General features: G+C 36.3%; 1 protein-coding gene across 3 annotated transcripts in view; it reads left to right on the top strand.

Moving 5' to 3' along the window:
* The window catches only part of ABCC1 (ATP binding cassette subfamily C member 1), a 465,761-nt gene extending 453,978 nt beyond the window's left edge, over positions 1-11,783 (top strand). For all 3 annotated transcript variants that reach the window (XM_053695266.1, XM_053695265.1, XM_053695264.1), the window contains one exon: positions 6,496-11,783. In XM_053695266.1, coding sequence (XP_053551241.1) covers positions 6,496-6,604 — 109 coding nt within the window. In that variant the 3' untranslated portion in view covers positions 6,605-11,783. The remainder of the gene's footprint in view (positions 1-6,495) is intronic.
* The last annotated feature ends 354 nt before the right edge of the window (positions 11,784-12,137 follow it).

Below are 12,137 nucleotides of genomic sequence, written 5' to 3'. Positions count from 1 at the left end.
CCACCAATCATCAGCTAGAACCTAGGTTCTTTGCTGCTCCTGAGCTTTCCTAGATAAACCTTTCAGCAAAAGAATGAAGCAAATTAAATAATAGAAGTAAATTGGAAATTTGTTTAGAATGGTATATTTTGTCTAAATCATGAATGTCTAATTATAATTTCTTTCATGTATTTGGAGTCCATGAGCTAGTGACGTATGCGATATACAATCCTACCAGGAGGGGCAAAGTTTCACAAACCTCAAAATGCCTATAAATACACCCCTCACCACACCCAAAATTCAGTTTTTACAAACCTTGCCTCCCTATGGAGGTGGTGAAATAAGTATGTGCTTGATTTTCTTCTGTGATATGCGCTTCTCAGCATTGTTGAAGCCCGATTCCTCTGAGTACAGTGAATGTCAGAGGGATGTGAAGGGGGTATCACCTATTGAATGCAATGGTTTTCCTCACGGGAAATCTTTTCAAAGGTTCTCTGTTATCAGTCGTAGAGATTCATCTCCTACCTCCCTTTTTCAGATCGACGATATAATCTCATATTCCATTACCTCTACTGATAACTGTTTCAGTACTGGTTTGGCTATCTGCTATATGTGGATGGGGGTCTTTTGGTAAGTATGTTTTCATTACTTAAGACACTCTCAGCTATGGTTTGGCACTTTATGTATATTATTATAAAGTTCTAAATATATGTATTGTACTTTTATATTTGCCATGAGTCAGGTTTATGTATATTTCCTTTTGACGACTGTCGGTTTCAAAATTGGGAAAACATATTTAGGAAGTTATTTTTTTCTTACCTGGGGTATAGTTTTTTCTTTAAAATTTACCGTTTTCATTCATTTTTGCGGCAAAATTAGGCTTGCGAGGCCGCAAAATGCTAGTATTTATTGCGTCATTCTTGGCGCGAAGGTACGTTCGGTGACGCAAATTCGCCATTTCCGGCGTCTTAGTTGACGCCAGGTTCTTTGCACAAGGTTGCTTCTGCCATGACGCGAGTTGCGTCATTTCCAGGTGTTGTTAGCGCCAAAAAAAAATAATTTTGCGTTGCGCGTTATACTTGGTACCAATTAATTTAATTATTTAAACCCCTCTTCCTATATGCGTCTTGCCTTTTTCTATGCTCAGAGGGCTATGTTGTTTGCATTTTTTTCTTATTCCTGAAACTGCCATATAAGGAAATTGATAATTTTGCTTTATATGTTGTTTTTTCTCTTACGTTTGCAAGATGTCTCAATCTGATCCTGTCTCAGAAACCACTGTTGGATTCCTGCTGCCTGATAAGTTTTACCAAAGATAAGTGTATCTGTTGTAAGTTAGCGGAGATTATATCTCCAGCGGTAGTATGTAACAGTTGACATGTTAAGCTTTTACATGCAGAGAATGTATCCATCAGTACTAGTACAATGCCTGTTGTTCCTTCAACATCTAATGTACATGATATCCCTGTGAATATAAAAGATTTTATTGCTGATGCGATTCAGAAGGCTTTGTCTGCTATTCCGCCTTCTAATAAACGTAAAAGGTATTTTAAAACTTCTTATAAAGTTGATGAAATTTCAAATGACCAACAACATACTGATTTATCCTCCTCTGATGAGGATCTGATTCAGAAGATCCTACTTCAGATATTGACACTGACAAATCTACTTATCTCTTTAAGATGGAGTATATTCGTTCCTTGTTTTAAAGAGGTGTTGATTACTTTGGATATTGAGGAAACTAGTCCTCTTGATATTAAACTAGTAAACATTTAAATTCTGTTTATAAAACTCCTGTGGTTACTCCAGAGGTTTTTCCAGTTCCTGATGCTATTTCTGATATGATTTCAAAGGAATGGAATAGGCCTGATACTACTTTTATTCCTTCTGCTAGGTTTAAAAAGTTGTATACTTTGCCAGCAATTAGATTGGAGTTTTGGGAAAAAATCCCCAAAGTTGATGGGGCTATCTCTACTCTTGCCAAACGTACTACTATCCATATGGAAGATAGTACTTCCTTTAAGGGTTCTTTAGGGAAACTAAGGACAGCTTATTTATATTCTGGCTATCTTCTCAGGCTTGCCATTTCTATGGCTGATGTTGCAGCTGCATCAACTTTTTGTTTGGAAAGTTTAGCGCAACAAGAGGCAGATCCTGATTTGTCTGGCATTGTTCGCTTGCTTCAACACGCTAATCATTTTATCTGTGATGCCATTTTTGATATCATCAAAATTGATGTTAAATCTATGTTTTTAGCTAGAAGAGCTTTGTGGCTCAAATATTGGAATGCTGACATGGTATCTAAGTCTAGATTACTATCTAGTTCTTTCCAAGGTAACTATTTATTTGGTTCTCAGTTGGATTCAATTATTTCAGATGTTACTGGGGGGAAGTTTTTATTTTTACCTCAGGATAAAAGATCTAAGGGTAAATCTAAAACTTCTAATCGTTTTTTTGTTCTTTTTGACAGAATAAGGAACAGAAAGCCAATCCTTCCCCCAAAGAATCTGGTTCCAATTGGAAACCCTCTTCAAGTTGGAATAAATACAAGCCTTTTAAGAAACCAAAGCCAGACCCCAAGTCTGCATGAAGGTGCGGCCCTCATTCCAGCTCAGCTGGTGGGGGGCTGATTAAAATTTTTCCAAAACATTTAGGCATATTCTGTCCAAAATCAATGGATTCAGAGCATTGTCTCTCAAGGGTATCGAATAGGATTCAGAGTAAGACCTTCTGTGATGAGATTATTTTCTCTTACGCATTCCAGCAAATCCAGTGAAGGCTCAGGCTTTTCTGGAGTGTGTTTCAGATCTAGAGCTTTCAGGGGTAATTATACCAGTTCCGTTTCAGGAACAGGGTCTGGGGTTTTATTCAAATCTATTCATTGTCCCAAAGAAAGAAAATTCATTCAGGCCAGTTCTGGATCTGAATAGTTTGAACCGTTTTGTAAGCCTGCCAACTTTCAAAATGGTGACTAGAAGGACTTTTCTGCCTTTTTGTTCAGCAAGGTCATTATATGTCCACGATAGACTAACAGGATGCATATCTTCATATTCCGGATCATCCAGACCCCAATCGGTTTCTGAGATTCTCTTTTCTAGACAAGCATTACCAATTTGCCGCTCTTCCATTTGGTCTAGCGACAGCTCCAAGAATTTTTTCAAAAGTTCTCGGTGCCCTACTCTCAGTAATCAGAGAACAGGGTATTGTGGTGTTTCCTTATTTGGCCGTTATCTTGGTACTAGCTCAGTCTTTACATTTTGCCAAATCTCTCACGAATCAACTAGTGTTGTTTCTTCAAAGACATGGTTGGAGGATCAATTTACCAAAAAGTTCCTTGATTCCTCAGACAAGGGTCACCTTTTTAGGTTTCCAGATAGATTCAGTGTCCATGACTCTGTCTCTAACAGAAAAGAGACGAATGAAATTGGTTTCAGTCTCTCAGAACCTTCAGTCTCAATCATTCCCTTCAGTGGCTATGTGCATGTAGGTTTTTGGTCTCATGACTGCAGCATCGGACGCGATTCCCTTTGCTCATTTTCATAAGAGAACTCTTCAGTTTTGTATGCTGAATCAATGGTGCAGGGATTATACAAAGATATCATAATTAATATCCTTAAATCCCAATGTTCAACTTTCTCTGACTTGGTGGTTAGATCACCACCGTATAATTCAAGGGGCCTCTTTTGTTCGTCCAACCTGGACTGTAATCACAACAGGTGCAAGTCTTTCAGGTTGGGGAGCTGTCTGGGGATCTCTGACAGCACAAGGGGTTTGAAAATCTCAAGAGGCAAGGTTACCAATCAATATTTTAGAACTCTGTGCTATTTTCAGGGCTTTTCAGGTTTGGCCTCTGTTGAAGAGAGAACCATTCATTTGTTTTCAGACAGACAATGTCACAACTGTGGCATATGTCAATCATCAGGGTGGGACTCGCAGTCCCCTAGCTATGAAAGAAGTATCTCGGATACTTGCTTGGGCGGAATCCAGCTCTTGTCTAATTTCTGCGGTACATATCCCAGGTATAGACAATTAGGAAGCGGATTATCTCAGCCGTCAGACTTTACATGCAGGGGAGTGGTCGCTCCATCCAGATGTGTTTTTTTCAGATTGTTAAGATTTGGGGTCTTCCAGAAATAGATCTGATGGCTTCCCATCTAAACAAGAAACATCCCAGGTACCTGTCCAGGTCCATGGATCCTCAGGCGGAGTCGGTGGATGCGTTAACATTTCCTTGGTTTTACCAACCTGCTTATATCTTCCCGCCTCTAGTTCTTCTTCCAAGAGTGATCTCCAAGATCATCATGGAACATTTGTTTGTGTTTCTGGTAGCACCAGCATGGCCTCACAGGTTCTGGTATGCGGACCTTTTCCGGATGTCCAGTTGTCAACTTTGGCCACTTCCTTTAAGACCAGACCTTCTGTCTCAAGGAATGTTTTTCCATCAGGATCTCAATCATTAAATTTGAAGGTATGGAAATTGAACGCTTAGTGCTTAGTCCTAGAAGTTTCTCTGACTCAGTGATTGATATTATGTTACAGGCTTGTAAATCTGTTTCTAGGAAGATTTATTATCGAGTTTGGAAGACTTGTATTTCATGGTGGTGTTCTTATAAATTCTCTGGCAATCTTTTAGAATTCCTAGAATTTTACAGTTTTGTCAGGATGGTTTGGATAAAGGTTTGTCTGCAAGTTCTTTGAAGGGACAAATCTCTGCTCTTTCTGTTTTATTTCACAGAAAGATTGCTAAGCTTCCTGATATTCACTTTTTTGTTCAGACTTTGGTCCGTATCAAGCCTGAATTAAATCAATCTCTCCTCCTTGGAGTCTTACTTTGGTTTTGAAAGCTTTACAGGCTCCTCCTTTTGAGCCTATGCATTATTTGGATATTAAACTACTTTCTTGGTAAGTTTTGTTCCTTTTGGCTATCTCTTCTGCTAGAAGAGTTTCTGATTTTTCATCAAGATAAGGCAGTTTTGCGGACTTCATTTAAATTTTTATCTAAAGTTGTGAATTCTAACAACATTAATAGGGAAATTGTTGTCCCCTCTTTGTGTCCTAATCCTAAGAATTCCTTGGAGAGATCCTTACATTCTCTGGATGTTGTAAGATCTTTTAAATATTATGTTGAAGCTACTTAATATTTCAGGAAGACTTCTAGTCTATTTGTTGTCTTTTCTGGTTCTAGGAAAGTTCAGAAAGCTGCCATTTCCTTGGCATCTTGGTGAAAGCTTTTGATTCATAAGGCTTATTTGGAGTCGGGTCTGGCCCTGCCTCAGAGAATCACAGCTCATTCTACTAGATCAGTCTCCACTTTGTGGGCTTTTAAGAATGAAGCTTCAGTTGATCAGATTTGCAAAGCAGCGACTTGGTCTTCTTTGCATACATTTACTAAATTCTACTGTTTTGATGTATTTGTCTCTTCAGAAGCAGTTTTTGGTAGAAAAGTTCTTCAGGCAGCTGTTTTAGTTTGATTCCTCTGCTTTATGTTTTAAGTTTTTTCTTTTCAATTATGAGAAAAACTTATTTATATATTTTTTTTTTGGTTGTGGGTTTAATTTTTTCTGCGAAAAATGGCTGATTTTATTTTATCCCTCCCTCTCTAGTGACTCTTCTGTGGAATTCCACATCTTGGGTATTACTATCCCATACGTCACTAGCTCAAGGACTCTTGCCAATTACATGAAAGAAAACATAATTTATGTAAGAACTTACCTGATAAATTAATTTATTTCATATTGGCAAGAGTCCATGAGACCCACCCTTTTTATGGTTATGTTTTTTTGTTTAAAGCACAATTATATTTCCAGTTCCTTTTTTGATGCTTTTTACTCCTTTTTTCTATCACCCCACTACTTGGTTATTCGTTAAACTGAATTGTGGGTGTCTTGAGGGGTGTATTTAAAGGCATTTTGAGGTTTGGGAAACTTTGCCCCTCCTGGTAGGATTGTATATCCCATACGTCACTAGCTCATGGACTCTTGCCAATATGAAAGAAATTAATTTATCAGGAAAGTTCTTACATAAATTGTTTTTACTGTCCCTTTAATAGCTCTGAAGAGCATGAGTATATTCCCTTCCTTTGGATTGTTTTTATTTGTCTTGCAGTACTTCGTAATCTAATCTGTTTACCTTTCCATTTCTTTGGAGGCCATTCTTTATATGTTGGTGGAGTTCCTGTTATAGAATATTTCCTTACAATAGCTGGATTTCTAAGGAGTATATCCTTTGCTTAAATTTGTATTTCCTGTGCACACTTTTTATACACCTTTTATTTGATTAGGATTATTTACGGTTCTACTTTAAGTTTAAAGAAACTGATTCTTTGTTAAGTATAAATCTGGTTTTATAGACATTATTTAAAAAAATAATTTTATAATATCAACACACAAGTATTTTTATTTGGGCTTTAATTGTTGACCTTGAGGTAGCCAAAACCTGCAAAATTATGTTGATTATCATTTTGTTTTTTTAGTCAGACTTAATCTTAAATTGTTTCATATTGAACTCTCATTTTAGGGTGATAGTCCTGGATAAAGGTCAAATTGTAGAATTCGATTCTCCAAGCAACCTTCTTCAGCGGAGAGGCATTTTCTACAGCATGGCCAAAGACTCTGGATTAGTTTGATGTTACTAGAATACCGCAGCGCACTGCGTCCACCAGACATGCAAAAAGATTGTGTACCTCCTTGATTGTAGGATAGATTTGTTTCCTCTTTAATTTTTTTGCAAATACACAAAACAATAGTGGCTGACATTTTTATACTAATTTTACCTTAATCACTCTTGGTGGCCTACAAAAATTATATTTGTGATGTCCAAATGTATGTTGTGTGTTAGTTTGTTTAAATTAAAATGCCATGGCACTTAACTTCGGAACCAGGTGGTAGGTTCTGGGAATTTACATACACTTTGTTTTGTTTGTGTTCCGTAATCTGGCCACTAACTAGATTTTTTCCTCTTCATTTTTTTTTATTTTGCAACTACACAAAACAATGGTGGCTGACATTTTTTTACTACTTTTCCTTAATCACTCTTGGTGGGTAAAAAAAATATATTTGGGAAGTCCAAAGGTATGTTGTGTGTTAGCTTGTTTAAATTAAAATGCCATGGCACTTAAATTCGGAACCAGGTGGAAGGTTCCAGGCATTTACATACGCTTTGTTTTGTTAGTATAGTGGCCAGATTACTGAACCAAAATGTGTTTTTGGTCAAGAGTTTAAATACTTCTTGAATCAGCTACTCATTGAATATGATGTCTCTTAATTTGTTTTACACCTGATAGTTTTGATACCAGGTGGATCTGCAAAATCTGTTTGCAATCATCTTCAGGGGGAAAATGATGATGTTAAGTCATTGAGATTGGTGCTAAGAATATCATATGAGAGTGCAGTAAGCATGTGGATAAAGATCACATTTGTATTGATGTGTCTTAAGAGAAAATCAAGAATTGTAATGCCATGACCGAGCATTCAGAATATGAATGCCACAGACCTGTGCCAATTTGGCACTACTTTTTTTTGGTTGAGAATATGGTATGCTTGGCATTTCATCACCAATCATATATTTTTTTTCTTTTACATACAGTGGTCTCATTTGCTGTTATTTGGACATTAACCTAAAGTTGCTTGTTTTGCCAAGCGCAGCGTCTTTATAAGTCGCTGTGCATTCATTGGTTTAAGTATAGGTATGCGTCAATGTGGCCTACTGTGCCCTTTTGTTCATAGCAACTTGTTCATTGTAGATCAAACTGAATAAGCATGACAGCTCTGCAATATTCTAAGACTAGTATCTCAGGTAAAATGACTGATTCTACAGTCTGTCTTCAGGATTTTGCTGTACTATAAATCTAACCTGTACAGATATTTTGTTACAAATGATACATTTTGGGTAGCTTTTTCATACACTATTTATTAGCTAAATTGTATTGTAATTAATTATTTAAGAAAGTTGCAATAACAAATGCACTTTGACATATTATCATTTTCTGTGTCTTTTTGAAGGCAATGTACCGAAATGCGTTACTGACCCATTTGACTTATGCTTTTTCAGAACATGAATTTCATTCTTTTCTTTTTTTTTCTACAACAAGTGCTGGTCTCTGCACATTCAGATGCATTTCCTTGCAAACTCCAATTCAGTTGCTATAATTGTGGCTAAGAAATTATAAATAGTAGAGATTTAAATTCTATTTGTCTTATCGATGACGTAATCCTACTTTGTGATTTAAATTGAAATTGTATGCAAATGTTCTCTTCTTTTTAAGGGTATTTACGGTCTATTATCAACAAAATATATAAAAAATTGTTCTGTGCTGAAAAAGCCTACTGTACCATGACCGACTTGTGGGGGCTTGTCCCCTGGCCATCAGTATGGTGGAAGCTGTCCTTAAAGTGAATGTAAATTCTAGCATTTGTGAAACGCTAAGATTTACCAGTGGACCAAATAAAGGGGAATTTCAGTCATGAAGTATAAAATACTTCATGCAGAAAGTTCTGTTACTAGTTTGAAGCGTTCGCCTCAATGAGCTGCTCAGGCAGCCCACGGCAGAACGTTATTTTGCTGCGAGGTGACGTTTCCACCTCTTAGCCAATAGCTGTGCGGGCTATCTAGCTTGCACCTGCTGGTTCTCAAGGCTATTTGCTAAGAGGTGGAAACGTCACCTCACAGCAAAATAGCGTTCTGCCGTGGGCTGCCTGAGGCGCTCAGCGTGGCGAACCCTTTAAACAAATAAAGGAAGTTTCAGCATGAAGCATTTTATACTTCATGACTGAAAGTCTCCTTTATTGTTCATATTGTAAATTCTAGCATTTCACATACGCCAGGATTTACCTTCCCTTTAAAGGGACAGTAAAGACAAAAATTAAACTTAAATGTATTGGATAGAGCTTAGTTCTCCTGGTATCCTGTTGAAAGAGTAATCCTAGGTGTGCTCAGGTGCATGCATGTGCATTTAGCTGTTTGATAGCAGTGTTTTTGCATCAATGTTTATAATGATGTAATACATTGTTGCAAATACTGCTGCCGAAGATTCTTAAAGACATGTACATACACCTATCAGCCTACCCAGCCTTACTCTTCAACATAGGATAACAAGATGTACATTAATACATTGCTAAATGGATATGGTTTCCCATATAAAAGCACAGCTAATACTTATTGGCTGTAAGGCTTGCTACTAATGCTGATTGGCTGATAACCAATTCAATTCCTGCCTGTGATAGTGAAGTATTTCTAAGAAGCCCACAATGGATTCTAGAATGTTTGTTTGTTAGTTTAAACTTAAAGGGACAGTAAAATCAAAATTAAACGTTCTTAATTCATATAGAGCATACAATTTTAAATAACTTTCAAGCCTATTTCTATTATCTAATTTTCTTCATTCCCTTGGTATCCTTTGTTGAAAGACTACTTAGGTGGGTCAGGAGCAGCAATGCACTACTGTGAGCTAGGTGCTGATTGGTAGCTGCAAATATATGCCTCTTGTCATTGGTTCACTAGATGTGTTCAGCTAGCTCCCATTGCTGCTCCTTCAATAAAAGATACAAAGAGAATAAAGCAAATTTGATAATAGAAGAAAATTGGAAAGTTGTTTAAAATTGTATGTCCTACCTGAATCATGAAATAAAAAAATGGGTAATCCATGTCTCTTTAAGCAAATTTTTTTTTTTCAGGCAATAAAAATGTAACCTGTTTAATGCTGCTTTTTCATATAGATGATTAGACCATTTTTTTAGTACAATGCCTATTTAAATATGCGATTTTAAATGAAACATATTAAGATGCACAGTATCTCTTTAAGCTATAATATGCATTACTTTAAAAGGGAGACTAGTAGCACAAATGCAGCATTTAATGGTAATATGAACCTAGGTTGCTTAGAAATGTTTATGCACTTAGTTATTTATAGGAGCTATGTTATTTTACTGATAAAATATATTATAGAAAGTAGTATAAAGCCTGTACTAAACGGATGATCAGACAGAGTATAATTTAGGGTAAAATTAAAAAGCTAAGGAAAAAGGGTTCCACTAATATACGTTTTCTAAGCCCCGCACATTTCTTGACTAGCTTTTATGTTGCTGAAATATAATTAGTGTAGCTTTCCTTTGCTTTTGTGTTTTTTCATTGATTTAAATACAACCGCAAATATTTATTGCAAATCCATGATTGGTCCTTGTAGTTTTGTTATTTATATTTTCCAGATTTTGTATAGTTAGGTGTTCTGTCTTCAGATTACCAAGAATACAAATTGGCAGTTGGAAACCATTCTTTGTACACTACATTCTTAATAAACACATGAAAGAGAGCTAGTATTTCATAGACTCCAGATCTTTTAGTACCAGTGCTCAGTCATGGGTCACTTCTGCGTTCATAGATTCTATTTGTGCTAAATAAGTAGGCGAGTTAACAAAATAAGCTTTGTATCTGCACTGCCGTTAAAAGGACAGAGCTGTGATATAATATAATGTTCTAATATGTTTGAGTGTTATATCATTGCTCAAATACTTGCATAGAAAAATGTTTAATCTTCACAAAGCAGGTTAAGCTTCGATTAAAATGTGTTTGGGAACCACAATGCATGCCACTCCTGAGTTCGGATATGTTTGTAAGCCAATCAGAAGCACATAGCTGCCAATACTATCCTTGTGCTGTCAGCACTTAGTCTGCAGCAGCTCAACAGTGAGAGGTTAACTATGTGTTTAAGGGGACATTTACCTGCTGGACACAACTTCAACAGAATGGTTACTATTCACTGTGCTCTTGTTTTTTCTTATGACCCTGCAGCTCTCTTCATAATTATTCTCTTATTTTAACCCTTTACAGATGCCGGTTAGTGAAGCTCCACATCTTCATATTGGACAGCGACATCTTGGAGCTCACATATTGTTGCGCCCTGCGACAGAAGTGGTGAACATTCACATATCAGTGATGTTGTTGGAGTTTTCATAACTGTTTTGTGTTCTTAACTTGTACAATAAAGAGTAAGAGGATTTAATTTCTGCATTTTTTTTTTACATAGTTAGATAACAAATGTAAAAAAAACCTGAATATTATAAAGCATGAATAGTATAAAACAAGGCCACTACAAAATCATGCAATGACCGCTTCTGTCACAGGGTGCAAGAATACCTAAGCTCCAAGATACTGGCATCCAGTATGAAGATCTGGAGCTTGAGCAACCGGCACCAGCAAAGGGTTAAGAGAACCACTTTGAAGAGGTCTGATGGTACATGGTGAGTAGTAACCGTGCTATAGTAGTTTAATAGTCCTTAAGTCCTTTACACAGAGAAACCTATAATTATACTCAAGTATCTGAGCAATTACAAAATATTCTAAAGCATTAGATCATTTTATTATTCTGCTATATAATGTTCCTTTAACGTTTTTGTTGCCATAGGTGCTGGGTAGAATAATTACAAATTATTGCACAAAGACTAAATGGATTTGTGGTCAATTTACTTTTCTTAAAGTTAACACTTCTAAAGTTACTCACAAAGCTTCAACACCCAAAAAAAAAGGTAATTATTCAAAGCAGTTGGATATTGTCAAATTCAGACATCAGAAATGTGTGTTTCTGTATTGAACAGGATAAATATTAGATGTGCAATCATACTGAACTGGTGGCTTCATGGTGACATATCTATTACCTCGATTAGAGACAAATCTCTTATTAAGTTACAACTATTTATTTTTTTGGTAAGTTATATTCTTTAATCTATTACAGAATGCTATTTTCTTTCGCAATTGTTTTTGTAACTTTTACATTGGAAATGGTATTTGTTAATAAAAAACATTGTAAATTCTTTGTTCTGATTCTCGTTATTTTGTTGCAAAGAAGCTTGGTGGGGGGATTTATGTTACCAAAGTACAAGTATTTTTGCTTTGACTGCAATAGACCATGTAGGTTTATAAAGTCATTGTTCAGAGATTGGTTGCAGAATGGTGACCCAAGATTCTAACTGAAGATTTTCTCAATTTGTGATCAGGCGTTAGAACCTTCTCAGTGAAATTGTCCAACATAACTTTATTGGGGGAGACGGTGGAGACTTAAACACCTCTAATGATAGAGATCCATTCCACTCTTCCACTTGAGGACTTACTTTCTTTAAAGGGATATCAAAGTCAAAAACTTTACAAGTGCATTTAAAGGGATGTAA

This window comes from Bombina bombina, chromosome 11 (assembly GCF_027579735.1).
Source record: "Bombina bombina isolate aBomBom1 chromosome 11, aBomBom1.pri, whole genome shotgun sequence".
Taxonomy (NCBI): domain Eukaryota; kingdom Metazoa; phylum Chordata; class Amphibia; order Anura; family Bombinatoridae; genus Bombina; species Bombina bombina.
The sequence above is the reverse complement of the archived record's forward strand: the minus strand, read 5'-3'. Positions and strand labels throughout refer to the sequence as shown.